Below are 27,274 nucleotides of genomic sequence, written 5' to 3' on the forward strand. Positions count from 1 at the left end.
TCTGATTTTTTTTCTTTTTTTATATTACATCCTGCATCAGCCTTCTTGTGCAAAGATGGGAGTGTTTTTCTAGGGCAGAAACCAAGAATGCTGGGCCATAGAAAATGTACTTTTTAAATTTTAATAGCTGCTCCCTGATGGCCTCCCAGCGAGGCTGCACCAGCTGGCACCCCTTCCAGGAGCAACGAAGTCCCCCCTTCCCTCCTTGGCACATGATGATAGATGACTTTCTCAACATTGCCCATCTGATGGGTGAAAGTGGCCTCTCACCACTGCTTGGATTCAGGCCACATTCAAATGCCAGAATTCACTGGCAGGCTTGAAGAGAAAGCAGCAGCCGTTGGTGAGCCACACAGCCCCACCATGAAGTGACACGCCCCCCGACGTGTCCTGCACCATTCCCCAGCCACAAGCTGGACCTATCTGGGGAGAACCATGTCTGCCTGCAGGCTCTGCTTATGCTTGTGACCCTAAGACACTGCCACAAGCCCTCGCTCTTCGCCATTCTCAGTGCCTCCTAGAGCCCTTCAGTTAGTGTTCCTCTCAAAGTTCTCAGATGCAGGAAGGACTCTGTTACATCATGGGGTTGACTGCTCTAGCATCTCTTTGGTGCCCTTGATCCAGCCCTTCCTGCTACCCACCCTCCTCTACTCTGATATCAGCATCTCAAGCTTCCTTTTAGATGGCAATTTCCCCTTCCTCTCCACCACCAGGGCAGGCAGTTCTGCTCACTTCCATCCCCTGACCACACGGTTGGTTCAGGGATGGGCACATGGCCCACAGCATCCAATGAGAGACGGCCCCGGAACTGTGGCTTGAAAGTCAGTCTGCTGGGTTTGCTAAACTGCCTTTGCTGCCGTTTGGAGAAATGTTGCCTGAGGATGAAGCCAACACAGAGATGGAGAAAGAAACCATATTCTGATCACGTCTTTGTGCAACTTGATCCAGCCCTGCCTGACATCAATATGCTCCGAAATGCCCCAGTTTACTGAGCCTATAAATTTCCTTTCCCTGACTAGAGCCAGTCTGAGCTAGGTTTTTGCCACTAGCACTTGAGCAAAATTGGGGGGTATGCCTGTGAATGGTCAGGGAAGGGTCCTTGCTGAACCCGATCTCAGCAGATGAATATAATGGTCTGAGCAGGTGCAGTCTCCATGCTCCAGAACAGGCCACTGAGGCTCTGAGAGTAAGGGTGGGGGTTGGGTCGGGGGGGGGGGGGGGAGGATAAGCAAGACCTCCCCAGAGGGGAGCCAGTAGGGAGGGAGCTCTGCCCTGAAATCCAGACCACACTTGAGTGAAGGGGCCACCGCTCCCCTCAGAGTGGGGGACATGGGTTCAGAAGTGCCTGGGCCTCTAGAATGGGACCACAATCGACAGCAGGAGCTGAGAGTTGGGGTGGGGTGTGGGAGGGGAGAGGTTGTAGGAACTGTAACTGAGGTGTAGGAATATTTGCATTGGAACCTCGGTCCCCGCATGCCCTGGGGATCCTTCGATCCTTTAGCTCTGAGACCTCCCACAAGTTAGTTTATTCCTCTGAGACCTCAGTTTCCTCATTTGAAAAATGGAATAATAGTTTCTATCTCGAAAGATGTTGTGAGAAGTAAACGGGCATATACGGTAGGCGCTTAACTAGTGCAGGGCACACACTAACCTCCCAACAGACGTCAGCTATTAACACTGCCCTCCCCACATCCACAATAAGCACAGACCCCTGGTCCTCGCTGACCCCTAGTAGCGCCCAGACCCCACCGGAGTCGTTCCCACCGCCTCAGCGTCTCTTATTCTCTCATCCCAGCCCCTCCCATGCTCCCCCCGCCCCAGCCTCACCGCAGCCCGGCTCCGCCCCCTCGCCCATCCCCGAACCCCCTCCCGGCGCCCACCCCTAAGCGGACCAGTCCCACTCTTAAACCTCGCCCCTCACCCGACCCCCACCGCTCACGCCCACCCAGCCCCCACCTCCTTTCTACCACGGTGCAAAGGCTCCCCCAAGCGTCCGCCGGGTGCGCTGCGACTGCCGCTCCGGGTCCCCACCAGTGACCGCGAATCCGTGCTCAGCTCGAGGTCCGCGTTCGCGCGGTCTGAAGGGAGAGGAGGGGTCCATCCCCCGGGGGGCGGCCCCGAGCTCCGAACTCTGTGCTCCCGCCCGCAGGCCTCCGCCTCCCCCAGAGCCGTCCGGGGACACTCGAGAAGTGCCTTCCTTCGGGCCGCCGCAGCCAAGGTCCCCGTGTGGATTCGCCGGGCGGGGGCGTGTGTGGAATCTGAGCATCCTCTGGGGGGCGCGGGACTCTGGCGGGAGCGGGACGCGGACCCTTTAAGGAGGGGCGGGGCGAGCGCCGCCGGCGGTCATTAGCATATATTAGCATGTCCCGCCCCGCTGCTGGGAGACGGCGCTGGGCTCAGTCGGGCCGGGAGCCGGGCGCGGGCGCGGGGCGCACGGGCGCGGAGGACTGCCACCTCTGCGCCGCCCGCCCTTTGAGCGCGATGCGGCGCCGCGCCGCCCGGGGACCCGGCCCGCCGTTCCCCCGGGCCGGGGTCACGCCGCTGCCGCTGCTGCTGCTCGCGCTGGCCGCCCGTGGGGGCTGCGCCGCGCCCGCGCCCCGTGCGGAGGACCTCAGCCTGGGAGTGGTGAGTGTACGGCCGGGAGGCGGGCTCCCGCGGGCCAGGGAGACACCATCAGGGTGCCTCGACGCCTGCGGGAACCCGGACGCCCTGGACCCATTTCCTGGGCGGGAAAGCTGAGGCTGGGTCGTAGGCTGAATGTCTGACGCGCGCCCCCCCGGATCTGGGAGAGGCGCGCTGGGTCCCTCCTGGGCTGCGTGCGCTGGGAGCCCGCCGCAGTCACAGGAACCCGCGGAGGTTGGCGGCTTACCTGGCCGGAGCCCTGTCCCCGACTACGTGCAGCCCCAAAGAGGCCCCTGAGGCGGATGGGACAGCAGTCGCAGCCGCCCAGAGCTGGGCGTCCCGCGTGCGTTCCCAGTGGGAGTGGCGGGGGTGGGAGGTGCGCACCCACAACAGAGAAAAGGACGGAGCTGCGGAGTGTGGGCGCCCCGGAAAGCTGGTGGTTTCGAGTTTGCTCCGTTGAGGATGTTGAGGAACAAGGGAACCGACCCCCCAACCCTCCACTAGGCATGGATCTTGGCCCTATTTCCTGTTCCCTTCCACCCCCAGGACGGCCAGCTTTGCCTTGCCACCCTTGTCCCCGTCCTGAACCTGATGAGCTGCCCGCCCCCCCTCCCCCCACTCGCAGGCTCGGATGTAGCCCCACCACCTTATCTTGCGCTTCCCCTCGCCCAGTATCAGCTGTGTCCCACTGGCTTGGAAACCATACAGAGGGGCTGCGCAGTGGCCTCTTCCCACGTCCCCTCCCCCGTTCAGTCCGCCAGGCTTGGAGCCTCCTCGTTGGGACTTGAAAGATTTAGATCACACTTTATAGGTCTCCGCCTCCAGGTCCGGGGAGGCTGGGCGTGGGCACATGGGGGCCGATGGATTAAGCAGATTCCTTCTGAGGCTTCCGCCCTGCAGTTGCCCTCACTTGGGCTCCCTGCCTCCGCACCTGGCCCTCGGCAGTCTCCTAGAAGGGTGCTGGCGGGGCTCCTCTCCCAGACTATTAGCACTCTCGAGCTTCAGGTGGATTTCAGACCAGTGCAAGCATTTAGGGGGCATCCACAGCCCCGAGGTTGGCAGGACTTGGCCACAGGCTCTGGATGAGAAACAGTCTCTAGCCACCCCTGCCCAACTGCCCCAGCCCCTCTGCAGCCATCTGGGAGGGCACAGCCCCAGTCTGTGCTGTCTACACTCGAGGGACCCCCAGAGCCGCTTCCTCCCAGCCAAACTGCTCTGAAATTCGGGTGCCTTTACCCGCCTCTGGGGCTTGGGGTGTCCTGAATCCCCTCTTGGGGTGCAGGCTCTGAGGGCATCAAATCTCTAGGTCTGGGCTGGGTGGCAGTAGAACCAGGCTCTCACCTTCCAGCTTTGAGGGTTACTGGGGATCAGGCCCCCACCATCAGGACATGGAGCTCCTGGCCCAGTCAAGTTCATTTATCAGACGCAGTGCTATTGTGAAGTTTCTCAATGCCCACCCAGAGGGAGCGGGTCAGGTACATTCCTCCTGGTTTGCACGTCCAAGCCTCCTCCTCTGTCTGCTCCCCTGGCTTCCCCGGCACCAGGGGTTCCCCCGGCCCCACAGCCTGTGGGAGGCACTAGGCCGGGGATGTGGCCCCTCAGTCTGGAGCCCCAAAGACTGCAGGGCCTTGGCATCCGGCCCAGCTGGTAAAGAGCAGAGGTTGCTGCCCCTGCCGGGAGAGACCCCCACCAGGAGAAGGCCAGGTCTCTTCCAGGCTGGTGTGGGAGAAACCTTCCTGCATCCTGCCCCCAATTTGCAGGCAGAGGGCGGTCTCTGGTGGTCTTCCGGGGAATGACACCTCAGTGCATCAGACCCAGAGGTGCAGGAAGACCAGCAGGGATTTGCAAGGAGGAGGGGGGAACTCCTTTCTACCCACCCTCTGCAGACCGCCCCCGGGGGCCCACTGACTCTGGATATTCAGGTCTAGGGCTGCCAGCGAGGAGAAGGGCCCCTTTGTAAGTGTGACCCAGCTTCTGCCAGACAGAGCCGTGCCCAGCGGGTCTCTCAAGCGCTGGCTGCCCCCGGGAGGGGCTCCCTGGCCCAGCCGCCGCCGGAGCATCAGAGGAAAACAAAGCACCGGATTGAGGCCCGCTGCGCCGGCCCAACAGCAGGCTTTCAGGCCGCGGTGGAGCGGGACAAAAGAGCCCCATGCCCTCCTGGGGTTGTCGGCTGAGCCGCAAGTCCTTCTGGGCCCGTTTTCATTATTTTATTTCTGAGTAAGTAACATCCACGGCAAAATATTCAGGCCATACAGAAGGGTCCGCAGGGGCGATCGTCTCCCTTGTTTCCTAAGGATTCTTCCAGAGGTTGTCTGGGCACATAAAAGGGCATGGGGCCTCGGCCCCTTATTTCTATGGATGACAACCTGCTGTCCACTGCTGCGTGTCCTGCCGTTTTCACTTCCCAGTCTGTCTTGGGGAACGGTTGGTACTGGAACGTCTTTATCTGCCGGGTTCTTTCTGTCCACCCATCGCATTTCACTGCATGGATGTGACTGACATCCGCTAGCCAGACCCCGGCCCGGACGTGCAGGCTGTTCCTAATATTTCACCGTAGTCAGGAGCGGCCGGAACGCCCAGTTACTGCGGTGTGAGTATGTGAGGGGCTCAGCTCTGCAGGAGCCTGGTGACAGGCATGCATGGGACATGTCACAAGTTGACAGATTTGCCAACCTCTAACTCTGAAGTTTGGACTTACCTGATGGCTCAGTGGTAAAGAATCCAGCTGCCAATGCAGGAGACGCAGTTTTGATCCCTGGATTGGGAAGATCCCCCAAAGAAGGAAATGACAACCCACTCCAGTATCCTTGCCTGGAAAATCTCATGGACAGAGGAGGAGCCTGGCGGGCTACAGTCCATGGGATTGCAGAGTCAGACATGCCTTAGCAACTGAGCACACACCTCTGAAGTTTGTTCTCAGGTTTCTATCCCAGCAACAAAGTCTGTGAGCTCTTTTGCCTCATACCACGCGTGTCGGCAGTTCTTTTGGTTCTCTGACTATGGTCTGTGACTGAGAACTCGTGAGGGTAGCCGGGAATCAGCAGGGCCCTCTTTCAGTGGCCCAGGGGGCTGGGCATGGGCTGGAACACCTGTGAGCACCTGTCCCCCTGCAGGGGTGGGGAGGGGGTGACGGGGGCAGCCATCACCCTGGCCTCAGCCAGTGGCCTCTGGGTCGCTGCTTCTCAGCGCCAGCACACAGGCAAGCCTGTGGGCGCTTGATGTGCTCAGAATCCGCGTCAGACCTGGTTTGGAGCCAGGAATATTCCTCTCGGTGCAGTCAGGGAATCCAACCAAGGTGACAGGGGCAGTCTCCCTGAGCTGCAGGCGGAGAGCCTCAGCTCCCAGGTCTCCCGCCCACCCCTCCAGAGCTTGAATTTAAATGTGAATGTCTTAGGACCCAGCTGGTAGCTGGTCCCCTCCCCGGCCCACCACCCCCCCCATTCCCACCCTGCAGGCATGTTGTCAACAAGTGAGTTCATTTCCCGGACACTCATTGCCCTGGGTATCTGGATGACTGAGAAGTCTTTGTGGCACTTTCGTAGGGGCCCATGTGGTATGGGCACGACTACGCTGGATGCCTGTGGTCTGAGCCCTGGGAGTGTGGACTCTGACTAAGCAGGCCGGTGACCAGCCTGGCCGCTGAGGAAATGTCATTGCTCTTTCAAGAGCTCTGGAACCAGCCTCTGGGTGAGGGTCCCAGGCTGCTGTCTACCAGTCTCGGGGAGCGGGGTTTGTGCTGGGCCTCAGTCTCCTTATCTGTAAAATGGGGCCATGAAAACGGAACAGTTGGGATATTAGCTGACTGATGCCCCTGAATCACTCACAACAGCGTCTTGTGGGAAGTAAGCTGCCTTCACACGCTGAGGGGGGAGTGTGGAAACAGGGGGACAGCTGGGGAGCAGTTAGGGGCTCACCAGGGTGCTTGCTGATGTAGTGCCTTCCTGAGGGTTTCCGAGGGTGCTCCGAGCACACCACGTGGTTTTTGCCTCTTGGTTAATGGTGGCCCAGAGCTTCCAGTGAGACACTCCGGGTACAGAGTCTGTGCCGTGCACATGAAGGGTGACAGACGCATCTGTCACACGCTAGCTCACAGCCTTCTGGGTCCTTTCCAGACACCATCCTGCTCTCGGGAGGGAAGGACAGTGGTCTGGGCAGGATACCAATGCCACTTCCCCTCCTCACCTGGCCCACTCATCAATTCCTCCACCCTCTCTTCTCTCTGTACCCTAGTCCCACCAGTGCTTTCTGTTCCCTGAACTTTCCACACTGGTTCCAGGCATGGGGCCTTTGCACTGACTGTTCCCACTGCCATGAATTTTCATCTCAGCTCATCACCTAGCCAGCTCCTCCTCATCTTTCAGGGCTCTGCCCAATGCCACCCCACCAATCACCCATTTAAGGAGCCCCTCCACACTGTCTCACTTCTATTAGCACAGGGTTCCTGGAAATAGACCCTGAAGCTAGAGATCCTGGGTTCCCATCCCACCTCTGCCCTGTGCTGTGTGACTGTGAGCAAGTGTCCTGACCTCTCTGCCCCTCAGTTTCCTCATCTGTAAAATGGGCATAATAGCCCCTACCTATATGATCATTGCATCAGTTCTTTATTGAGCACCTGCTGTGTGCCAAATGTGAATTGAACCCCATGGACCGCACACCCCTGTCCTCACGGTTTTCCCCTATGGCTGCTGTGAACATAACTCAATAATTATTGGCCATTAGGATCACTTATCATAGTTACCACCCATGACACTTGTTTTTCACGTGTTTAGTATTGGTCTTTCCCTACAAGACTGTCCCTCCTGGGTGGATGGCAGGGTGGGGTCTCCCCAGGTCTTTGCTGTCCCGCCAGCACCTGGCACAGGGAGCCCTCGATGAGGGTGTCCAATGGATGGATGGACTGTCCGAGGGGGGTCTGGGAGCACCCCCCTGGGGAAGATGCTGGGATGAGGGATCATCCCAACCACAAGCAGCCCCCGGAGGAATTCCCACCCTGCTGGGGGGCCCCCAGGTCCTTTCTCTCTGGGTCTTTATTGGCTGGACATCCAAGGGGGTCACACACAGACTCGAGCCAGGGCCGCACTGTGTGACCACGGGCCATTTCTGCAGCTGCTCCTGGGGGTGGGGGGTGACACCACCCTCATCGGCGCTGGCAGATGAGTGAAGGTCAGAGGTGGCAGCACTCAGCGGGTGCTGAAGGGTCTGTTATTATTTGGGTCCGGGGGCGGGTGCTCTAAAGCTGCTGCCCGCCCACCTCCATTGTCCCTGATGCTGTGGCGGTGTCTGCACTGCCCTGGCCTCCGTTTCCTCGTCGGTGCCCTGGGACCAATGACACCCACTCTGCATTCCCCCATGAGGCCGGCGGAGTCCAGTCAGTGACGGAGCACGAAGTGGGGGGCAGACAGTTCAGCCGTGTGTCCCCATGGTCCCCACTGGCCCCAGGTCCCTCACAGCCCATCAGATAAGTGTCCTGGGGTCAGCTCGCTTCACTCCCACCCTGGTCCCACTGCCAGCACGCAGGGCGAACCCTTCTGTGCCTCCATTTCCCCACCTGAAAATGGGGCAACAGTGGCCAGGCCAGGGCTGGGGGGAGGACCTACGGAGGCACTGCACACAGTAAGCGCCTCTTGTTTTCTGGCACCATCCACACGCATTACAGCAAGGCCTTCCTCACCCTGCAGTCCAGCCATCTGTGGCGAGTTGGTTTACCAAGTCCCCTGGGAGCCAGCGCTAGGGCGTGGGTTGAAGGCTGACCCGCTGGGTGGAGGGACTGCTCAGGGCATAAACACGAGGCCTCTTTGTGGGGGCAATGGCCCACTTGCCTGCGACTCTGATGAGGTCAGGAGGGAGTTTTGTGGTGTGTGCGTTAAACATCGTTAGCGCTATGAACAGACGCATGTTGTGTCAACCAGTGATAAACAATACAGAGAAAAATAAAACCAAGCAGGCGGGGGCTGGGGGGTGGGAAAGCCATGGGAAGGATGGTAGGTGGCTTCATCTGGTTTGCGGGAGGGGCCAACACGCCACCCCCTGCCAGTGCCTTGGGTAGAGCACCCACGTCTCTGGGCCTCAGTTTCCCCATCTGCAGTAATGGCTCAGTTCATGGGGGTCCTGGCAGAGAGGAGGAAGAGAGCACATCCTTGGCTGTTAGGGATTACCCATGATGAGGCAGCCCCTGCAAGTTTGGGGCTCCCCCTCCCCCCCTCCTCTTGGCCTTCTGGAAAGTTCACCCTCCGCCCACACACTCTGGTTGCCCTGGAGACACCGTCTCCGTGGTGACGGAAGGAGGACCAGTAGGTGAGCACAGGAAGGGGCCGGCCCCAGGCGACCCACAGGCTCTGTAGGTATTAGGGGGCGAGGGGCGGGACTGGAGACAGCTGGGTGGAGAGGGGCTCTGGGCCCCCACCCCAGGGGCTGACGTTCCATGGGTACTACTGTGGAAGCGGGCAGGAAGAGGGGCTGCAGTGGCTCCAGGGGAGCCCTAGGCAGGGCATTTGGCAGCCTTTGCCCTGTGCAGGGACCTCAGCCCTGAGGTTGAGTTCTCAGCCTGGTTCCCCTCTGATGTTCCAGCCTGTACTACCAGGGAAAAAAAAATTAAACCCCAGCCATTTGGGAATTTTTGTCTCCCCTGAATCGGGATGAGCTGGCAAGTCAAGAGGGAGAGAGACAAAGAAAGGAGTTTTTAGACATCCCCTCCCTCCCTGGGCTCCAGAGCTGTTCCTTTCCAGCAGTGATGGGGGCTTCTTGTGTGGACACGTGTTTCCACGGAACAGGATGGCTCAGGGCTGAGCTGGGGTCCCCATGGGCTCTTCAGGACCAGCAACCCCCCCTAAACCCACCAGAGATTTGTCCTGTTGTCATACATCTCCTGAGGATTTCACCCCCAATGCCCCCCACCCCGTCCAATGGCCCTCACCGCCTGCCAACCCCCTTGAGCTGAGGGTTGTTCCCAGCCCCCATTCCTAGTCCAGGAATCAGTGCAGAAGCCCACCAGCTCTGTGGGGGGCCAAGGGGAGGAGGTGGGGTGAGGGTGTGAAAGGAGGGGACAGGCTTTGTGATGGGGGAGTGGCTGCACTGGGGGCAGGTGGGACAGCTGAGCCCAAACCTGTGGGGAGGGGGAGGGGAGGGGGTGGGGGCCCATCCCTCCCGCCAGCCCCCCAGATCCCATCAGCATGCCCGCATGCTCTTGCAGCCAGCAGGAACTGCAAACGGCAGTGCTCCGGGGCCTGGGCAGGTACCAGCAGCTGCTGACCATGGCCAGAGCAGTGCCTGGCCCAGGGCAGCACGTGCCCCAGTCCTGCCCTCAGTCTGCAAGTGGACACAGAGCCTGGCCACTCGGACCTGCAGCTAAAACCTCCTGCTTTGCAACGTTCGCAAACATTTCCAAACCACCTGAAGTACTCTTGAGGCCTGAAGTCCAAAAATGTGCGTGGCCTCCCAGCAAGGCTCACAGGACCAGAAGCCACTCCTTTGTAACCCCCGTGGAGCCCTGGGAGGGCTGGGAGCAGCAGGGGGCTGCTTGGGTCAGACACCCAGCTGTTATCCCAACCTATAGCGTGACAGCTGGGAGGTGTGTGGTCCTCCCAGGGTGTCTCAGCCTCAACCCACCCAAAGCAACTGGCCTGGGTGGGGAAAGGCTCTCAACTGAGTAGATCATTACCTGGTAGGAGAAATGGGGCCAGCATCCTCACCTAGCATCGTGTACCATCAGAGGAAACTCTGGAGGACTTTCTGGAGGAGATAGCCTCATGGTGCTGAACAGCCCCCAGCTCTTTAGCTCAGGCCTGCAGTGTTAACAAAGAGCTGCAAAATGTGTGTGTGTTTTCTGACGTCCAAAAGGAAAATGGCAGGATCAAGATTTTAAAATATCTTTAAAATTGTCCCCAAAAATGTGTAGCCACAAATACACATCTGTCTTTTTTTTATAATTTTTATTGTAGTATACTTGATTTGGGCTTCCCAGGTAAACCCTGCCTGCCAATACAGGAGATGTAAGAGAGGCATGTTCGATCCCTGGGTCGGGAAGATCTCCTCAAGGAGGGCATGGCAACCCACTCCAGTATTCTTGCCTAGAGAATCCCACAGACGGAGGAGCCTGGCAGGCTAGAGTCCATAGGGTCGCAGAGTTGGACACAGCTGAAGTCACTTAGCATGCACACATGCCCATAGTTGATTTACACTGTTGTGTTAGCTTCCGCTATATAGATAGCTCTGTGAATAAAGATACACATCTGTAACATGAAATGCTCTCTTGGGCGTTTCCGGGACCCAGTGATTAGCCATGAGACTCGCTCGGTAAATTTTATTGATAACTGACAGGATGCATTTTTAGACAATTTTATTTATTTATTTATTTTTGGCTGTGCTGGGTCTTCATTGCTGTGTGAGCTTTCCTCTAGGAGCGCTGAGTGGGGCCTCCTCTCTGGTTGCCGTGCGTGGGCTTCTCATTGCGGTGCCATCTCTTTAGAGCTGGGGCTCTGGGGTGCACGGGCTTCGGTAGTTGTCCCATGTGAGCTCAGTAGTTGTGGCACACAGGCTTCATTGCTCCACAGCATGTGGGATCCTCCCAGATCAGGAATCAAACCCGAGTCCCCTGCATTGGCAGACGGACTCTTTACCACTGAGCTACCAGGAAAAGCTCCCAGGTTGCATTTTAGTGTGTTTGAAGTGATATGAAGGGAGGTCCTCCTAAAAGAAGGATGCTCAGGGGTGCGGAGGTGCTAGCACCGCAGAGGGCAGAGCCCTGAGTGGAGATTGAGCCTTTCCGCCTATTCGTCTGACCACAGGATGACACTCGGGTGTGTCCACTGGTTGCTGTTCCCTGTCCTGCCTGACAGCCTAATAGGGGCTCCCAGACCTGAGAGGGGCCTCCCATGTCCCCCAGTTGGGCACATTCTGGGAGGCCTCCTTTCAGAAGTTGGGGAGGAAGTCAAGGAACAGAGAGAACCCCAGCAAGGACTCAGTGTTTCCTGGAAAGCAGGGGTGGGGAGTTGGGGGGTGGGATCTGGCTGGTTCTCTGCAGGTGTATGCAAATTATATGCAAATCATTGAGGACTCTCCTGGTCAGTTGAGGCTCCTGGGCATCCCTGGAGGTGGGGGCCATAAATCCCCAGGGCAAGGAGTCCATAGGCAGGAGCTATATACTCACCAGCCTCCTGGGGGCCCTGTAGGTGGTGTAAATGAATAGAGCAGAAAAATAAAAAGTAGACCTGCAAGTCAGTATCTCTCCTGAAGCCTGGTCTGGAAGGGAGTGGAGCTCAGAGAATTGCCACAACCCTGCCTTCCAGCCACCCATGGGTCTTCCCCAGACTGGCTGGTGAGCCTGCCCCCTGGCGCTGCGTCCACGTTTCTGAGGGCTTTTCACGGGGTTGTCACCCAGCTCGGGAAGTGGGCGCCTGCACCATTTGCCTTTGAAGAAACAGCAGCCCCCCAGGGGGTCCCCATGGATGGCATCAGTGCCTCCCTGTCTCCCCAGATGGAAAGGTGACTGGGCCAGGGAAGGGGGCTCTGTGTGTGTCCATGGCATAAAGGGTTGTCCTCATTCCTGCTTTGTGCTTGGCTCAGGGGTTCCCCCCGGGGCACTTTGCACAGACCTGTCCCCTGACAGCCAGCGCCACACGTGCTTTACATGGAGGGTGCCCGTGTCAGGGGCTGACCTGAGGGTTTCCACGTTCTAACTCGTTACATCCTCACTTCCACAGGTGAGGAAACGGCCTAGAGAGAGCACTGACTTGCCTCAGTTGCACAGTGAGGACAGGGCTTGGTAGGATTTGAACCCAGGCAGCCTGGTTTCAGAGTCTGGGCTCTTAACTCCTGGGCATGTGCAGCACATGACCAGATTCTTAAAACCAGTTTCTGAGCCCATTGCCCTTCTCAGCGTGGGTTTCAGAGCTTGGGTCCTGAACTGCTGCTTCACTGCCAGCTCAAGGCCTGAATTTGGCACTCATGATGTTAAATAACCTTTTAAAAATTTCAATTTTGTAAGTGTCCCTTGGGCATTTTGCTGTCGCAGGAGGGAGGTGGGGCAGGCTGCCATGAACAGTTGTACAGGTGGTACACTGCTGAAGCCCATCCCATCTAAGGGGCATCATGTTTATCAAGACACTTCCGCAGCCTCCTGTAAAGAAATTTAAGGAAGGAGCAAGAGACTAGTGGGCAGTGGGCAGGGGCTGGAGTGTTGGGCTGAGCTGGGAAAGGCCTGCCCCTTACAGCAGTGGGGGCCCCAAGCCATGGCTCTTCTGTGGGGCTGAATCTCCACCTCCAACACCCCTCACTCTGCTCTCTGCCTGCAGGAATGGCTGAGCAGGTTCGGCTACCTGCCCCCAGCGGACCCCGAAACAGGACAGCTGCAGACCCCAGAGGAGCTGTCCAAGGCCATCGTGGCCATGCAGCGGTTCGGAGGCCTGGAGGCCACCGGCGTCCTAGGTCAGTCCTTGGGGTTCAGTGGGAGATGGGTGCCAACCTGGTTTCTCCCAAGTACCCCTGCAGCCTGCCTTGCTGTTCTGGGACAAGGGGGAGGATTCTTGCTGCCTGGGGGCCCTCCATCATCCCTGTCCCCTCCCCATCGCCATCCTCAGTGTGGGCACGGCAGTGGGTGAGTGTGCCAGCTATTCCCAGACCCCATTTCCATACTTAGAGCAGGGATCTCAAACTCCATGCCATGGGCCAGGCAGACCAGGTGTGGGAGTGAGTTCTGGCCACCCAGGCCCCTGTTAAGTCTTGCCCCATCAGGGGTGGGGGGCAGCCCTGTGCTGTCGAAACTCCCTGCTTTTCAAGGGAAACCAGAAATCTGGGGTGTTTATGCAATGCCCTACTCTTTACATTTTGACAACAAATTCCAATTTTGTAAAGATTCTCGGCAGGGCTGGCTGATCAAAACATGTTTGTCCCCTGACAGTGGGGCCTGACGCAGCTGCAGACCCAGGCCTCGTCCCCCCAGACCTGGTGCGGGGAGCCAAAGGGACCAGACTTGGGCTTGGAGCCCACTCTCAGGGAGCTGCTGGGAATGCCCATTTGGGGGTGAGTTTGCACAGGACCGAACTCCTGACCTCTGCCTGCCCACCTGCCCCACAGATGAGGCCACCCTGGCACTGATGAAAACCCCTCGATGTTCCCTCCCTGACCTCCCGGCTGCGGCCCCAGCTCGAAGGAGACGCCAGGCTCCAGCCCTGACCAAGTGGAACAAGAGGAACCTGTCGTGGAGGTGGGCAGGGCTTTCCTGGGGTCTGGGTGTCACGAGGGCAACCAAAATGAATACCCACAAACCAAGGCTGAAGAGACAGGATTTTGTCTTCTTGCTTCTAGAAGTCAGAAGCCCAAGATCTAGGGGTCACAGGGTGGTCCCTTGGAAGCTGTGAGGGAGAGTCCGGCCTGGCCTCTATCCGGATGCTGCAGGCAGCTCTGGGTCCATGGCTCCAATCCCTGCTTCCGTCTCCACACGGCCTCCTTTCATGTCTGTGTCCCCTTCTGTCCCTTATAAGGACCCTCACTGGATACAGAAAGTGAAAGTGTTAGTCACTCAGTCGTGTCCAGCTCTTTGCAGCCCCACGGACTGTAGTCCACCAGGCCCCTCTGTCCATGGAATTCTCCAGGCAAGAATACTGGAGAGGGTTGCCATGCCCTTCTCCAGGAGTTCTTCCTAATCCAGGGATTGAACCCACGTCTCCCATATTGCAGGCAGATTCTTTACCATCTGAGCCACCGGGCTGCCCTAATCCGGGATGACCTCATCTCCATCCTTGTCCCGATGACATCTGCAAATCCCATTTCCAAATCAGGTCCCCGGTGCCCCACTCGAGGCAGAATGTTCCTGGGAGTGCACTGCAGCCTGGTCGGGGGTGCTGGGCCTTTCCGCATGGCCTGACCCTGGGCTCTGACCCTGCCCACCCCAGGGTCCGCACGTTCCCACGGGACTCGCCCCTGGGCCGCGACACAGTGCGGGCGCTCATGCACTACGCGCTCAAAGTCTGGAGTGACATCACGCCCCTGAACTTCCACGAGGTGGCCGGCAGCGCCGCCGACATCCAGATCGACTTCTCCACGGCCGACCACAATGACCGCTACCCTTTCGACGGCCCGGGCGGCACGGTGGCCCACGCCTTCTTCCCGGGCGACCACCACACCGCAGGGGACACACACTTCGACGACGACGAGGCTTGGACGTTCCGCTCCTCAGGTGTGTCCGGGGAAGCCCTAGGGGCCCTGCGTCACACACCCTGCCCCCCGATTGACCCATGATAGTGTAGGGAGTCACACCAGTGCCCCGATACTAGAAACCGCCATGGCCTCCCCCTGAGCCAGCCCCCCGCCCCGAGCCCAAAGCTGTGGGCACCTGTCCAACTCAGGAGGACAACGCTGCGGTCTTCGTCCAGGCTGATCTCACCAGCCATCTCTGGCGCGAGCAGCCCGCCTGGCCAACCCTGGCTGGGATGTGACTCTGTGAGTTCAGCTTGTCCTCATCCTGGTCTCCGCTTCCAAGAGAGAGGGAACTTGCAAGGTCTCTGCAGGCCTGGGCACATCACCACTTCTGCTAGGTCCCACTGGCCAAAGAAGTTTCAGGCCCCCAGGTTCGAGGCGGGAGGAGGATCAGAGCCGAGGAGGAGCATAGGGCATGACTACAGACAGGGGAGTGGGGACCCTTGAGAGGGTGGTCTCTATATCAGACTGAGGAGCCCATCCCAGCTGGAGGAACCAGCAGGGGTCCCGTAGAACCTGTAGGTTCTGTGCCATGGTGGGACCTGGGGAATCTGTTCAACTCTGCGGGGATCGGGGAGCTTATAGTGACCCCTATAACTTGGCTCCTGGTGGCCTACAAAGCCTGAAGTATTTACCATGTAGCATTTACAGTTTGCCAGCCTTACTGTGAGTGGCACACGTGGGGTGGAGAGACCGAGAGACCCCAGGGCCTGAGATGCCCCTGAAGATCCTATCGGGCCTCCTAAGAACCTGAGTGACTCCACAGAACCCCTCTGTCCAGGACTGGGGCCTCCTCCACAACCATCCTGGCGGGCCCATCACATCCCACCCCACAGGTCCAGTCCCGGTGGCCCAGCAGGAGCTGGCAGCCCCTCCCCCGACTCACCGGCTCCTGTGTCCACAGATGCCCACGGCATGGACCTGTTCGCGGTGGCTGTCCACGAGTTTGGCCACGCCATCGGGCTGAGCCACGTGGCAGCCACACGCTCCATCATGCAGCCGTACTACCAGGGCCCGGTGGGTGACCCACTGCGCTATGGGCTCCCCTACGAGGACAGGGTGCGCGTCTGGCAACTGTACGGTGAGTCCACCCTCCGAGAGCTGGCACGGGCCACCAGGGATGGGGACAGCATGCTGGGGACCCCCGAGCCCGGAACCCCACGGAGGAGAACTGGTTGTATTTTGTGCGCTGTGTGCCCGGGACCTGCACACGCTGGCTGCCCCTCAGTATGTGTGGAATGAATAAACAGGTGATTTCTGTCACCGGGGCTTTTCACAGAGCTTGTCTCAGACCCCCGGGCAAGGTCCCATGTTCAACCCCCAGGAGGTTTCAGGTTGTGACAGCTGACATTGATGGTGACCCAGGACCCGTGCAAAGCACTTACGTGTACTAAGTCATCCAGTCTTTACAAGCTGTGAAGTCCATACTGCACCCCTACTTAAAGATGGGAGGGCTAAGCCAGGACCAGCCCAGAGCCAGGGGTCACATCAGGAAATGTGGCAGAAGGAAGCCTGTCCTGGGAGCTGACAGGAGCCTGGGGGTGGGGCAGTGATGGACCCTCCCCCATTTACCTCCCCATCTCCACACTGGTCTCCCTCACCCCCACCCCAGTCTGTCCCCCACCCACATCAGCCAAAGCAATTCCCTTAAAGCCTGGGACGGAGCCTCTCATCTGGGTGGTGGGGGGCAGGTGAGCCTCGCTTTATGCCCCATTGCAGCCCCTCCCCTCCACCCAGGCCCCTCCCCTGCTTCACTGTTGCCTTTGACATCTGTGGACATTTTTTCCTTGAATTTATCTATTTTTTAATTGCAGGATAATTGCTTTACAATACTGGTTTCATTTCTGCCATACATCAACATGAATTAGCCATAGGTGTACCTGTCCCCTCCCTCTTGAACCTCCCTCCCTAAGTGTAGTAAAATTTACCATTTTTACCACTTCAGAGCAAACTATTTAGTGACATTTGGCACATTAACAGTGTCGTTCAAGCATCATTTCTATCCGCTTCTAGAACTTTTTCATCCCCCCACCCTGCCTCCTGCTCCCGCCTCCCCCATTAGCAGTCACTGCCCAGCCCCTGGCAAACACTCATCTCCTTTCTGTCTCCATGGATTTGCCTCTCTGGACAGTTCAGATAAATGGAATTCTGCAGTGTGTGGCCTTTTGTGTCTGGCTGCTTTCACTTAGCATGTGTTTTCAAGGGTCATCCCCGTCATAGCATGCATCAGTAATTCCCTCCTTTTTACGGCTGAATAATTTTATTTATCCATTCTTCCGGTGATGGACATTTGGGTTGTTCCCACCTTTTGGCCATGATGAATCATGTTGCTATGCACATTCATGTGCAGCTTTTTGTTTGAATACTTGTTTTCTGAAACACTTGTTTAAGTCATCAAGGCACCCATGCCTTCTGCTCATGCATCTCGATGCTCAGGCTTGGGTGGGGGGGTGGGCGTCTCCCCTGTCCTGCTCACCACCACAGTCCAGTTCCTGACTCAGTGCAGGCGCGGTGCCTGCCCACCCGGTGGCCTCGATTCCATCCTGGCAGCTCCAGAAAGGGTGGTGGGGTCTACAGGGAGGCGGGCATGCCAGGTTCAATGCAGCCTCCTGGTCTCCACAGGTGTGCGGGAGTCGGTATCCCCCACGGCCCAGCCGGACACCCCAGAGCCTGAGGAGCCACCCCTCCTGCTGGAGCCCCCTGACAATCGGTCCAGCACCCCGTAAGCTGTGGGCCCCTGTCTCCACTCTGCAGCCAGCACCACTCCCAGCAGTGGCTTAGAGTCCTGAGCTCCAGGTCATCTGGGCCTGCTGAGCCCTGAGAAACGGTTTCTTTTCTTATGGACAGAAGTGGAGGTGTTGCAGGAAGGGGGACCCCTTCCAAGGCCCAAAAGTGGGCTTGTGTCTAACACCTGGAAATGAACTGTCTGCGGAGACACACTTGCTGACAAAGCAAGAGACTTTATTGGGAAGGGATGCCCAGGCAAAAAGCAGAAGGGTCAGGGAACCCAGGAGGACTGTTCTGCCATGTAGCTCCCAGTCTTGGATTTTATGGTCATGGGGTTAGTTTCCAGGTTGTCTTTGGCCAATCATTCTGACTCAGAGTCCTTTCTGGTGGTGCACACATTGCTCAGCCGTGATGGATGCCAATGAGAAGGATCTTGGGAGGTGTTAGGACACATGGTGTCACCTTCTGACCTTTCCTGAACTCTTCTGGTTGGTGGTGGCTCATTAGTTCCATGTTCCTTACCAGGACGTCCTATCATAAACTAACTCACACAGATGGTTACTGTGGTGCCTGGCCAGGGTGGCTGATTTCAGGCAGTGTGCTTCCCCTAACAGAAGGGACAACTAACCACCCAGCCCAGAACTGTGCAGAGGCATTCCTTTCAAACCCACAATTTCCTCCCCCCCTTTGTCACAGTCATCTACGGCTGTGTAACAAACAGCCCTGCCTTGTGACATCAAACCACCACCGTGTCGGTAGGCTCATGGATTCTGTGGGTCAGGAATTTGGACAGGGCACAGGGGGATGGTCAGCTCCACAGTGTTGGGAACATCTACTGGGGACTAGAATCCTCTGGGGGCATCTTGACTCGGGTCTGGTGCCTGGGCTGGGCTGACTCAGCTGGGCACTCCTCTGTGGCCTGTGCTGGAGCCTGGACTCCTAGAGTCGGTGTCCCAAGGGAGTGTCTGGAGGGTTGGCAGTGCCAGAGGCCAGGCGACAGCTGCCTGTCTTTTAAGGCCCAGCCTCGGATTCGTCTCGCTCTGTAGTAAAAGCAGCAGCCAGAGCCCACCTATGCTCACCACCCCAACCCCCCTACCCCCGGTGGAACAAGTGCCACAGAATCTGCAGGAGGCCATCCTCGTCCACCCCCCACCTCTGCCCTCCCAGCTTCCCTGCCCCTTTCACGCTCACACAAAACAAACAGAAATCTATGTATTTAGGCTTCCGTGGTTCAGTTTGGTTTTGAGGTTTGGCTTTCCAAGGGTGGAATGTTTTTATGCTTTTCCCACTCAGCTGTTTGTGGTGAATTTCCACTGAGGTCAACAGCTGTTGCTTTATCTTGTGTTGTTATTGTTCTTCATTGCACTTACTTATTGAATAAGTAACACTTGTCAGTGTACACAGCTCCAGAGGCACAAAAAAAGCACCCGCGGTGAAAAGTTAGTGCTTACCGCTGATGGACCAGCCCACTCCCCAGGGCACGTAATCGTTGATGTGCGTGTCCTCCCAGATAGATTCTACACGAGTATAAGAAAGTTAAGCATGTAGACATACATGTGTGAGCCCAGTGGGACGCTGGTGCGCTGGTCTGCACCACACCTCTGGCCCCAGGGCCCGTGGAGGCCTCTGTGTCTGTGAAGACACCTGGTTCTCTGAGCTTGAGCTGATGGTGCGCATGTGCCTGTTTATTTTTTATTTTATTCATTTATTTTCTTGGACACACCACATGGTGTGTGGGATCTTAGTTCCCCAACCGTGGATTGAACCCGGAGCCCCTGCAGTTAGGAAACTCGGATTCCTAACCACTGAGCCGCCAGGGAAGCCCCCTGCACTGCCCTGTTTTTTAAGTTCTGGATCAGTGGGCATTTAAGTTCCTGATCTTTTGTCCTCACAAATGATGCTGCTGTGAATGCTGTCAGTGGGTAGAACTGCAGACTCAGAATCGGGGGACCCAACAAGTAAGCTCAGCGTTTCCGTAGAAAGCGCCCAGCTGGCTTCTCGATGCTTCACTGGCAGCGTTGAAGGCGCCTGCTCGTGCTCCCTGACGCTCGCTCGCTCAGTGATCCATCTTCGCCAACCTGAAGGGCCAGAATAAGACTCGTTTTCACCCACTTTTCTCTCTTGACTAAACTGCTGTGGTCAGTGAGCCTGCAGGCGGTGATGCAGGATGAGGGGGTCCTTGGAGGAGGCTTATCCTGGTGGCCTTGGGCCACCCAGCTCCCCAGGGTGGCTCAGCTCAGATTGGGGCTGCCTCCCTGCCCTGCCCTCTCTCTCTGCCCCCAGGCCCAGGAAGGATGTGCCCCACAGATGCAGCGCCCACTTCGACGCAGTGGCCCAGATCCGCGGCGAGGCCTTCTTCTTCAAAGGTAACCCCCGCGGGGTCCAGCGGCCGGCAGACAGAAAAGCGGGTCCCACCCTGGGCCCCAGACCGGCCACCTGCAGCCCCACCCCCTGTGTCCCCCAGGCAAGTACTTCTGGCGGCTGACCCGGGACCGCCACCTGGTATCGCTGCAGCCGGCACAGGTGCACCGTTTCTGGCGGGGCCTGCCGCTGCACCTGGACAGCGTGGACGCCGTGTACGAGCGCACCAGTGACCACAAGATCGTCTTCTTCAAAGGTGGGCGGGCCCCTACCTGGGTGCCTGCCAGGCATCGCTGACCGGGGGACTGCAGCCCTCACTCCCCAGGACCCCCAAGCTTGCCTCCGCCCAGGAACACTGGTCCTGTGCTTTGCTCTCTGGATCTAGAGCTCCGGGCAGAGAGCAGCTCATTCATTTGTGCACTCAGCCAATTTATTGAGCACCTGCTGTGTGCCCCGCACTGAGGTGGGCACTGCAAGCACGCGGTGGGCAAAACACGGATATATCCCTGCCCTTGTTCTTGGGAGAGGGGGACACAGTAAGCTCCCACAAGTAATGAGGAAGTTAATTGCAGATAGACCTGAGGGAACAGCATTCCAAGTAGAGGGAACTGCCAGTGCAAAAGCCCTGAGGCAGGAACAGTCTTGCTGATTGAAAGACCTTAGAAGAGAGTGGTGAGGCTGGAGCAGAGTGAAGGATGAAGATTCAGGGGAGGCGATGCAGGTCAGGTTGACACCCGGGGGGCTGTGGGTGTCAGGCTGGATTTATTCTAAGCGCAGAGAGGAAACTGAGGACCTCCCTGGCCCACGCCCAGCTCCCCAGTCTCAGTCCAGGGTGACAGGGCCACTGGAGGAGGGGTGTCACTTCACCCTCTAGTACCCCCTCTCCTGGGCTGGGCTGGGAAGGCACAGTTTCTGTTTCTGGGGAGCATGCTGTCTTTGGGGGGAGAAGGCAGGGTGTCCGCCTGCAGCAGGAGACCAAGCCCTGCCGATTCTGTGGGCACTTTGGGGCTCTGAGCCTTCCTCCATCTCATATGCATGGCTGTGCACACATACAGATGTGTTTTGGGGGATCTGTAGCTCCCCAGAGTGAAGCTATCCTGCTGCCCTGATCAAGCCTCTTCAGCCTGGCCTCCCTTGAATGGAGCCCGAGTTCACCTGCTTCACACCCACCCTGGCGCCACCACCCCCAACAGTAGAATCACTGTCTCCAAACCTGGATGCCTAAGGCGAGCTACAGTCATGGTGGTGGGACCTGCCTGGCATCTTCTAAATAATTTGGATTATTTCTCAGTGTTTATAACTCAGGAGATCCCTATGAGAAACCATAGCTCTGTCCTGAAATGTAAGACAGTGTGGGCACTTGGGGCCTGTGCATTTGCCTGGCAGAGTCAGCTGCAGCAGGTCAGGCTGCCCTGTCCATGTCACCCACGCCAGGCGCCCACTTGGAGGAAAACCTCACAGCCCTTTTCGTTGTTTGTATGGGGCCCTTTCTGCAGCTGTGCCATCCTTTTCTTCAGTGGTTTTCAGTCTCTGACAGAGGATTTTTTTAGAAATTATTATGATTTAAAAAAAACACATAATGTAAAATTTACTATCTTAACCACTTTTAAATGTACAGTTCAGGAGCATTCACCCTGTATCCAACCATCACCACCATCCATCTCTACAGCTTCTCCATCTTGCAAAGCTAGCTGAAACTCTGTCCCCTGTAAACACTACCTCCCCATCCCCCTCTCCCAGCCCCTGGCACCCACCGCCTCACTTTGTTTCCATGGATTTGATCACTCTAGGGACCTCACACAGTGGAACCGTACAGGATTTGTCCTTCTGTGATCGGCTCATTTCACTGAGTATAAGGTCCTCCAAGGTTCATCCATGTTGTAGCATATGTCAGAAACACCCTTCTTTTTTTTAAGGCTGAGTAAAATTACGTTGTCCTGGAGGAGGAAATGGCAACTCAATCCAGTAGTCTTGCCTGGGAAATCCCATGGACAGAGGAGCCTAGTGGGCTGCAGTCCATGGGGTGGCAGAGTCAGACAGGACTGAGAATGTACACAACACAATGAATGTTCCATTGTATGGATGGACCACATTTTGTTCATCATCTGTTGATGGACACTTGGGTTGCTCTCACCTCTTAGCTATTGTGAATAACCATGAGTGTACAGACAGCTCTTTTGGAGAACCTGCTTTCAGTTCCTTTGTGTATATTCCCAGGGGTGAGGTTACTGGATCCTGTACTAATTCCATGTTTAATTCTTTGAGGAACTGCCCGACTTTTCCACAGCAGCTGCACCATTTTACATTCCCACCAGCAGTGCCCAATTTCCCCACATCCTCAGCTGCACTTGTTATTTTCTAGGTGTGGAGGTGGGGGGAGGTTGATAATGGCCATGCTAGTGAGTGTAAGGCGGTATCTCATCATGTTTTGACATGCATGTCCCTGGTGATTAGTGATGTCAGAAACACATCTTCTCCTGTGCTTACTGACCATCTAATTATCTTTAGAGAACTGTCTATTCCAGGCCTTTATCCAGCCAAGGATTTTTTTTATGTTTTGCTTTATTTTTCCCAATTGTTTTCTAAATAACTGGGCTAATTTTCGCTAAACCTGAGTGGGGGTAGGGGGACATGACAACACCTGCTCAAACTTATTTCTCACATTCCCACCCTTCTGTGGCAGAATAGCTAGGGATGTTTCTAGAGCTCAAAGCTCAGGATATACCCAATAAGCATCTTAATCACACCATTTTTGGAAAGTTGTACAAACAGATTTGAAGTTCTTGGTGATTTCTCTGCTTCTGTGTAGTCAGACAAGGCTGCACCCAACCAGGTCCAGCTGGGCCTTGACCCAGCGCCCTTCCTGCCCATGAGCATATTCACCCACATCACCGCAGAACGGACTGAACAGGCCCCGCAGACCAAAATGGCTTCCCCGGGTGAGGTGGGGGTCTTGCCCCCATCTGTGATGTGGCCGCCTTATCAGACCCCACGTCCTCTGGCTGCTGCAGGTGTGGGACCCAGCCCGGCTCATAGCAGGTGCTCGGTGAATCTCAGGAGCACGCGCACATCGGGGTGTCAGCCCGCGGGAGAAGCAAGGGCTGGGGCCCCGGCCTGGCGGGCTGGGCGAGCCCCGGCCCACGGCTCTTTCTCTCGCCCCCCCAGGAGACAGATACTGGGTGTTTAAGGACAATAACGTAGAGGAAGGATACCCGCGGCCTGTCTCGGACTTCGGCCTCCCGTCGGGCGGCGTCGATGCCGCCTTCTCCTGGGCCCACAATGACAAGACTTATTTCTTTAAGGACCAGCTGTACTGGCGCTACGATGAGCACACACGGCGCATGGACCCCGGCCACCCCGCCCAGAGCCCCCCGTGGAGGGGCGTCCCCAGCACGCTCGACGACGCCATGCGCTGGTCCGACGGTGAGCCGGGGCAAGGGCGAATCCCTGGCAGCCTCAGCCTCCCCACTTGGGGTGTGGGGATCCGGGGGCACAGGGGGCGCCTGCCCCGCCTCCTTGGCCACAGACCTCCCCAGGGCCCCCTTGGCCTACTCCTCTGGCGCTTGTTCACCTCTCCCCTCATCCCTTCCTTGCCCCCGTCACCCTTCCAGCTGTAGCATCTTCACCTCTTGTTGCCACACAGGCGCGCTCAAGCGCGCAGGCACACACCCCAAGACATTTGCACCTTCGGTGCTTCCTTCTGGAACCCTATGCCCCGCATACCCAGGCGGCTCCTCCCCCACTCGCTTCAGTCCTTCTCTCAAATGTCCTTGCAGCACCCCCTGCCTGCAGTGAGAAGTACACCACCTTCCTACAAGGGCAATTCAGTCGCTCAGTCGTGTCCGACTCTTTGCGACCCCCATGGACTGCAGAACGCCAGACCTCCCTGTCCATCGCCAACTCTCAGAGTTTACTCAAACTCATGTCCATTGAGTCGGTGATGCCACCCAACCATCTCATCCTCTGTCGTCCCTTCTCCTCCGGCCTTCAATCTTTTCTCAGCATCAGGGTCTTTTCAAATGAGGTCTTTTCTTCACACCTGGTGGCCAAAGTATTGGAGTTTCAGCTTCAGCATCAGTCCTACAAGGGCAGCTTGTGTTCTAGTTTCAAAGCAATGTCCCCAGCATCTAGAAGAGTCTGGCACATACTAGGCTCTCAGTAAATATCCCGGGGGGGGGGGGGCAACAAACCAGAGTTACTTCATTCATGCTCCTGCCTCCAGGCGGCTCCGCGAGCTTTCCCAGGCCCCTTAAAGCTCTGAATGCCCACAGATGAGCTAGCCGGGGCCTGAGAACAAGACTCTGACTCTCAACTAAGACATTCTGCATCTTCTCTGCTGGCCCCGCAGCTCTCCCCTTCCCGGTCCTCCTGCTGTCTAGCCTGAATCCCGCGTGCTGCAGCTGCCGGAGCTCAGGTGCCCGCTCTCTTCTTCCCTAGGTGCCGCCTACTTCTTCCGCGGCAAGGAGTACTGGAAGGTGCTGGACGGCGAGCTGGAGGTGGCGCCTGGGTACCCGCAGTCCACCGCCCGGGACTGGCTGGTCTGCAGAGACCTACCCGCCGACCCCGAGGGCACGGATGGAGAGGCCGGGGCCCACGCGCGGCCGGGACAGCGCGACCATAGCCGCTCGGAGGACGCCTACGAGGTCTGCTCCTGCACTTCCCTCGCCGCCCCTGCCCCGCGGGCCGCGGGCCCACTGCTGGCCGCGCTGCTGAGCTTCCTGTGGACAGCGGCCCAGGCCCTGACGCTGTGACACTCGGTGCTGGCCTGGCCAGGGCCCGGAGCTGCGAAGTGCAAGGACTGGTGCCCGCCCCTCCAGCGCCCTAGGCAAGAGTGGAAGCAGAGCGGACCCCGCCTCGCGGGTGGGGACGGGCGCCCCCTATTCCCGGGCCGAGGCCTCCGGGTGCAGCCTCCCTAGCTCTTGCAGAGGCCAGCAGAGGGCGCTGCTCCTCGGGCGGTGGATGCGGAGTAGCGCTCTCCTGGCCTTGACTGCGGGCTGTGAGCTGGGAAGACTTCGTCACCGCCCTGATGGGGGCCAGAGCCGTCTTTTCAGCCTGTGAGTGACGGCATCTCACGGAGATTAACGGAAGATTAACATCTCATGGAGACTGACAGGAATGGGCAGGGGTGGGGGCGTTACATCAGGCCTCGGGGCCCTCAGTTCCGCAGGCCCTGGAAAGGGCAGCTCGGTGGTCCCACGGGCACCCCCCCCCCCCCATCACCGGACCGCACTGCTGCCCCTGGTGCTTACGCCCACCCGTGGGGCTTCCTCTCCTGGTCCCTGTGGGCCTGCTGGTTGGCTTGATGAGGGCAGCCTCCCCACACACAGGCGCGCCCCCAAGCTGGGGCCGTGGTGGTCTTGTGACGCATTTCAAACAAACACGACCTCTTCCTGCTTCGTAAAGGCTCAGACTCGGCTCCCTGATGCGCCCAGGTGGGTGGAGAGTGGGCAGCCTCTGGGCCTGGAAGGACTCTTGCAGCCCTGACCCCAGATCACCAGCACTCTGGAGTGGGGGGCGGGCCTCCAGGAATGGCTGTGTAGTGGTCACCAACCCTTCCTGCCCAGCACCTCCTTGACTCCTCCAGGACCATCCCAGGTGGTTACACCCATTTCACAGATGGACGAGTTGAGGCCCGGTTCAGGGAAACGCACCTCCTGCCAGCAGGCCGGGGTCAGGCTGGGTCAGGTCTCAGAACCTGAGGTTCTGGCACGTTGGCCCAGCCCTCCCTGATGGATTTAGTGCCTACTTGCATGTGCAAGTACTGCTCTCAGTGTGAGACGTGCAGAACAAGACAGGTTCTTGGGCGAGGCACCTGGGATGCCATATGCCACCCCATGTACCCCAGGGCATGGCCCAACAGGAAGTGTGGGTAGGTGGCTTGGCTGGCCAGTCCAGGGACTCTGCTCCATCCCATTGCTCCTCTGCCCCCTGGCTCCATATCCAGGATGGCAGCCGTGAATCCCACCCAGAGAAGCAGAGAGTGCAAGCTGTACCCTTCGCCCTGCAGGGGACCTTTCCCCAAAGCCCTGGCTGCCTGCCTGCTCTCACTGGCAGGGAGTGACTTTTCCTGGGTGCATAGCTGTGGGAACAGGATGTTCTTTGCCCATCCCTGCAGCAGCCGTAGATGCCCCAGGGTAGGGCACTTGGCCTGAGAACCTCTGGTCTAGAAGAATCACTAACATCTCTTGCCTGGGACTGGGGAGAGGCAAACACCTTTGGCAAAAATGGGGTTGGTCAGGAAGAGGATAAGTAGGTGGGGATGAGCATCAGGCAGAAAGATGGCATGAAGAGACCCTTCAGGGACTGCTTTAGAGCAGGGATCTCCAGGCCGGGTGCCCAGTTGGAAGCATCAGCATCACCTGGAACCAGCAGAAATGCAGATTCTCTGGCCTGCCTTTACCTGCTGATCAGAAACCTGGGGGCAGGGCTGGCCGTGTGTTTCCCTCCCCCCATTCTCTAAGTGTGAGGCACAGGCAAGTTTATGAACTGCTGCTTTCCAGCAGGCTCCAGAAAGGCCTCCCAGAGCAGGGGGATGAGCAGAAACCAAGGAAGGAGGGAGGAGGGGGAGTTGGTTGTGCTGAGATGAGAGAGAAGAGCCCAGAGTCCTGCCGGGGTGTGGGGGAAGGGTAGGTGCACACATCTGGGAGTGAGATGGGCATGCTCCAACAGAAGACACTCCATCCTTTGGCCAGAGATTTTCCAGAGGAGAGTGGGAGCCCAGGAGGGCAGTGGCAGTCTTTGTCGGGGGCCTGCAGGCTGCTGTAAGGTGTTGGGATCCACTCCCCATGTTACGGGGAGTTGCCAACCCCAGCTCTAGGGAGAGGCAGAAATGTTCCAATTTTCAGAAGAGAGCACAGGCTCTTGTAGCTACTCAGCTCCTCCCCTACCTGCCGCCCAGGTAGCAGAGGTAGGCTCAGGGCCATCCCAGGACACATGGGCAGGCATGCTGCCACAGGCAGGCAGGCAGTCTCCAGGCCTGGCCCTATGTTCACTGAGCCAAGCAAGGCCACATCCCACATCCATCTGTCAGCCATCTGGTCTCTGGACCCGGAAGGGCTCTTTGCCCGTCAGACCAGACCAGATGGACTAAGGATCCCTCATGGGTGGAACAGGCTGCCTTTGCTCAGCAAGGGCACCTCTCCCCAAATGGTCCCACTCCATTACATTCTCCAGCAGCCTGTCAGGGGAGCCAGTCCTAGGCCATTGTGCAGTTGGGGAAACAGCCCAAATAGGGTCCCCAAGTCCCCTGGGCACACAGTCCATGGGTCAGAGCCAGCTGTGGACCAGGTCTGCAAGAAACCAGATTCTTTCTTGGTGGGTGATTTACTCTCGTGTTAAAGCCAAAGATCATTTTATAAAACTTTCCCTGTAA

At 57.8% G+C, this 27,274-nt stretch overlaps 1 protein-coding gene across 2 annotated transcripts; it reads left to right on the plus strand.

Annotated features, from left to right (window-relative positions):
* Positions 1-2,409: 2,409 nt before the first annotated feature.
* On the plus strand, positions 2,410-27,274 carry MMP17 (matrix metallopeptidase 17). Of its 2 annotated transcripts, XM_043902133.1 has the most exons (10): positions 2,410-2,625; positions 12,912-13,044; positions 13,693-13,822; positions 14,511-14,794; positions 15,719-15,895; positions 17,437-17,536; positions 19,825-19,907; positions 20,006-20,158; positions 23,068-23,325; positions 24,340-27,274. In XM_043902133.1, exons 1-10 carry the CDS (start codon positions 2,482-2,484, stop codon positions 24,651-24,653), a joined length of 1,776 nt encoding a protein of 591 aa, XP_043758068.1. In that variant the 5' UTR covers positions 2,410-2,481; the 3' UTR covers positions 24,654-27,274. The 2 variants fall into 2 exon arrangements, with proteins under 2 accessions (XP_043758068.1, XP_043758069.1); XM_043902134.1 differs by lacking the exon at positions 20,006-20,158.

This window comes from Cervus elaphus, chromosome 5 (assembly GCF_910594005.1).
Source record: "Cervus elaphus chromosome 5, mCerEla1.1, whole genome shotgun sequence".
NCBI classification, from domain to species: Eukaryota; Metazoa; Chordata; class Mammalia; order Artiodactyla; family Cervidae; genus Cervus; species Cervus elaphus.

Coding starts and splice junctions, on each gene's coding strand:
- MMP17 (XM_043902133.1), top strand. CDS start 2,482: ATGCGGCGCCGCGCCGCCCGGGGACCCGGCCCGCCGTTCCCCCGGGCC. Junction 2,626..12,911: donor AGGACCTCAGCCTGGGAGTG/GTGAGTGTACGG, acceptor CTCTGCCTGCAG/GAATGGCTGAGCAGGTTCGG. Junction 23,326..24,339: donor CGCCATGCGCTGGTCCGACG/GTGAGCCGGGGC, acceptor CTTCTTCCCTAG/GTGCCGCCTACTTCTTCCGC.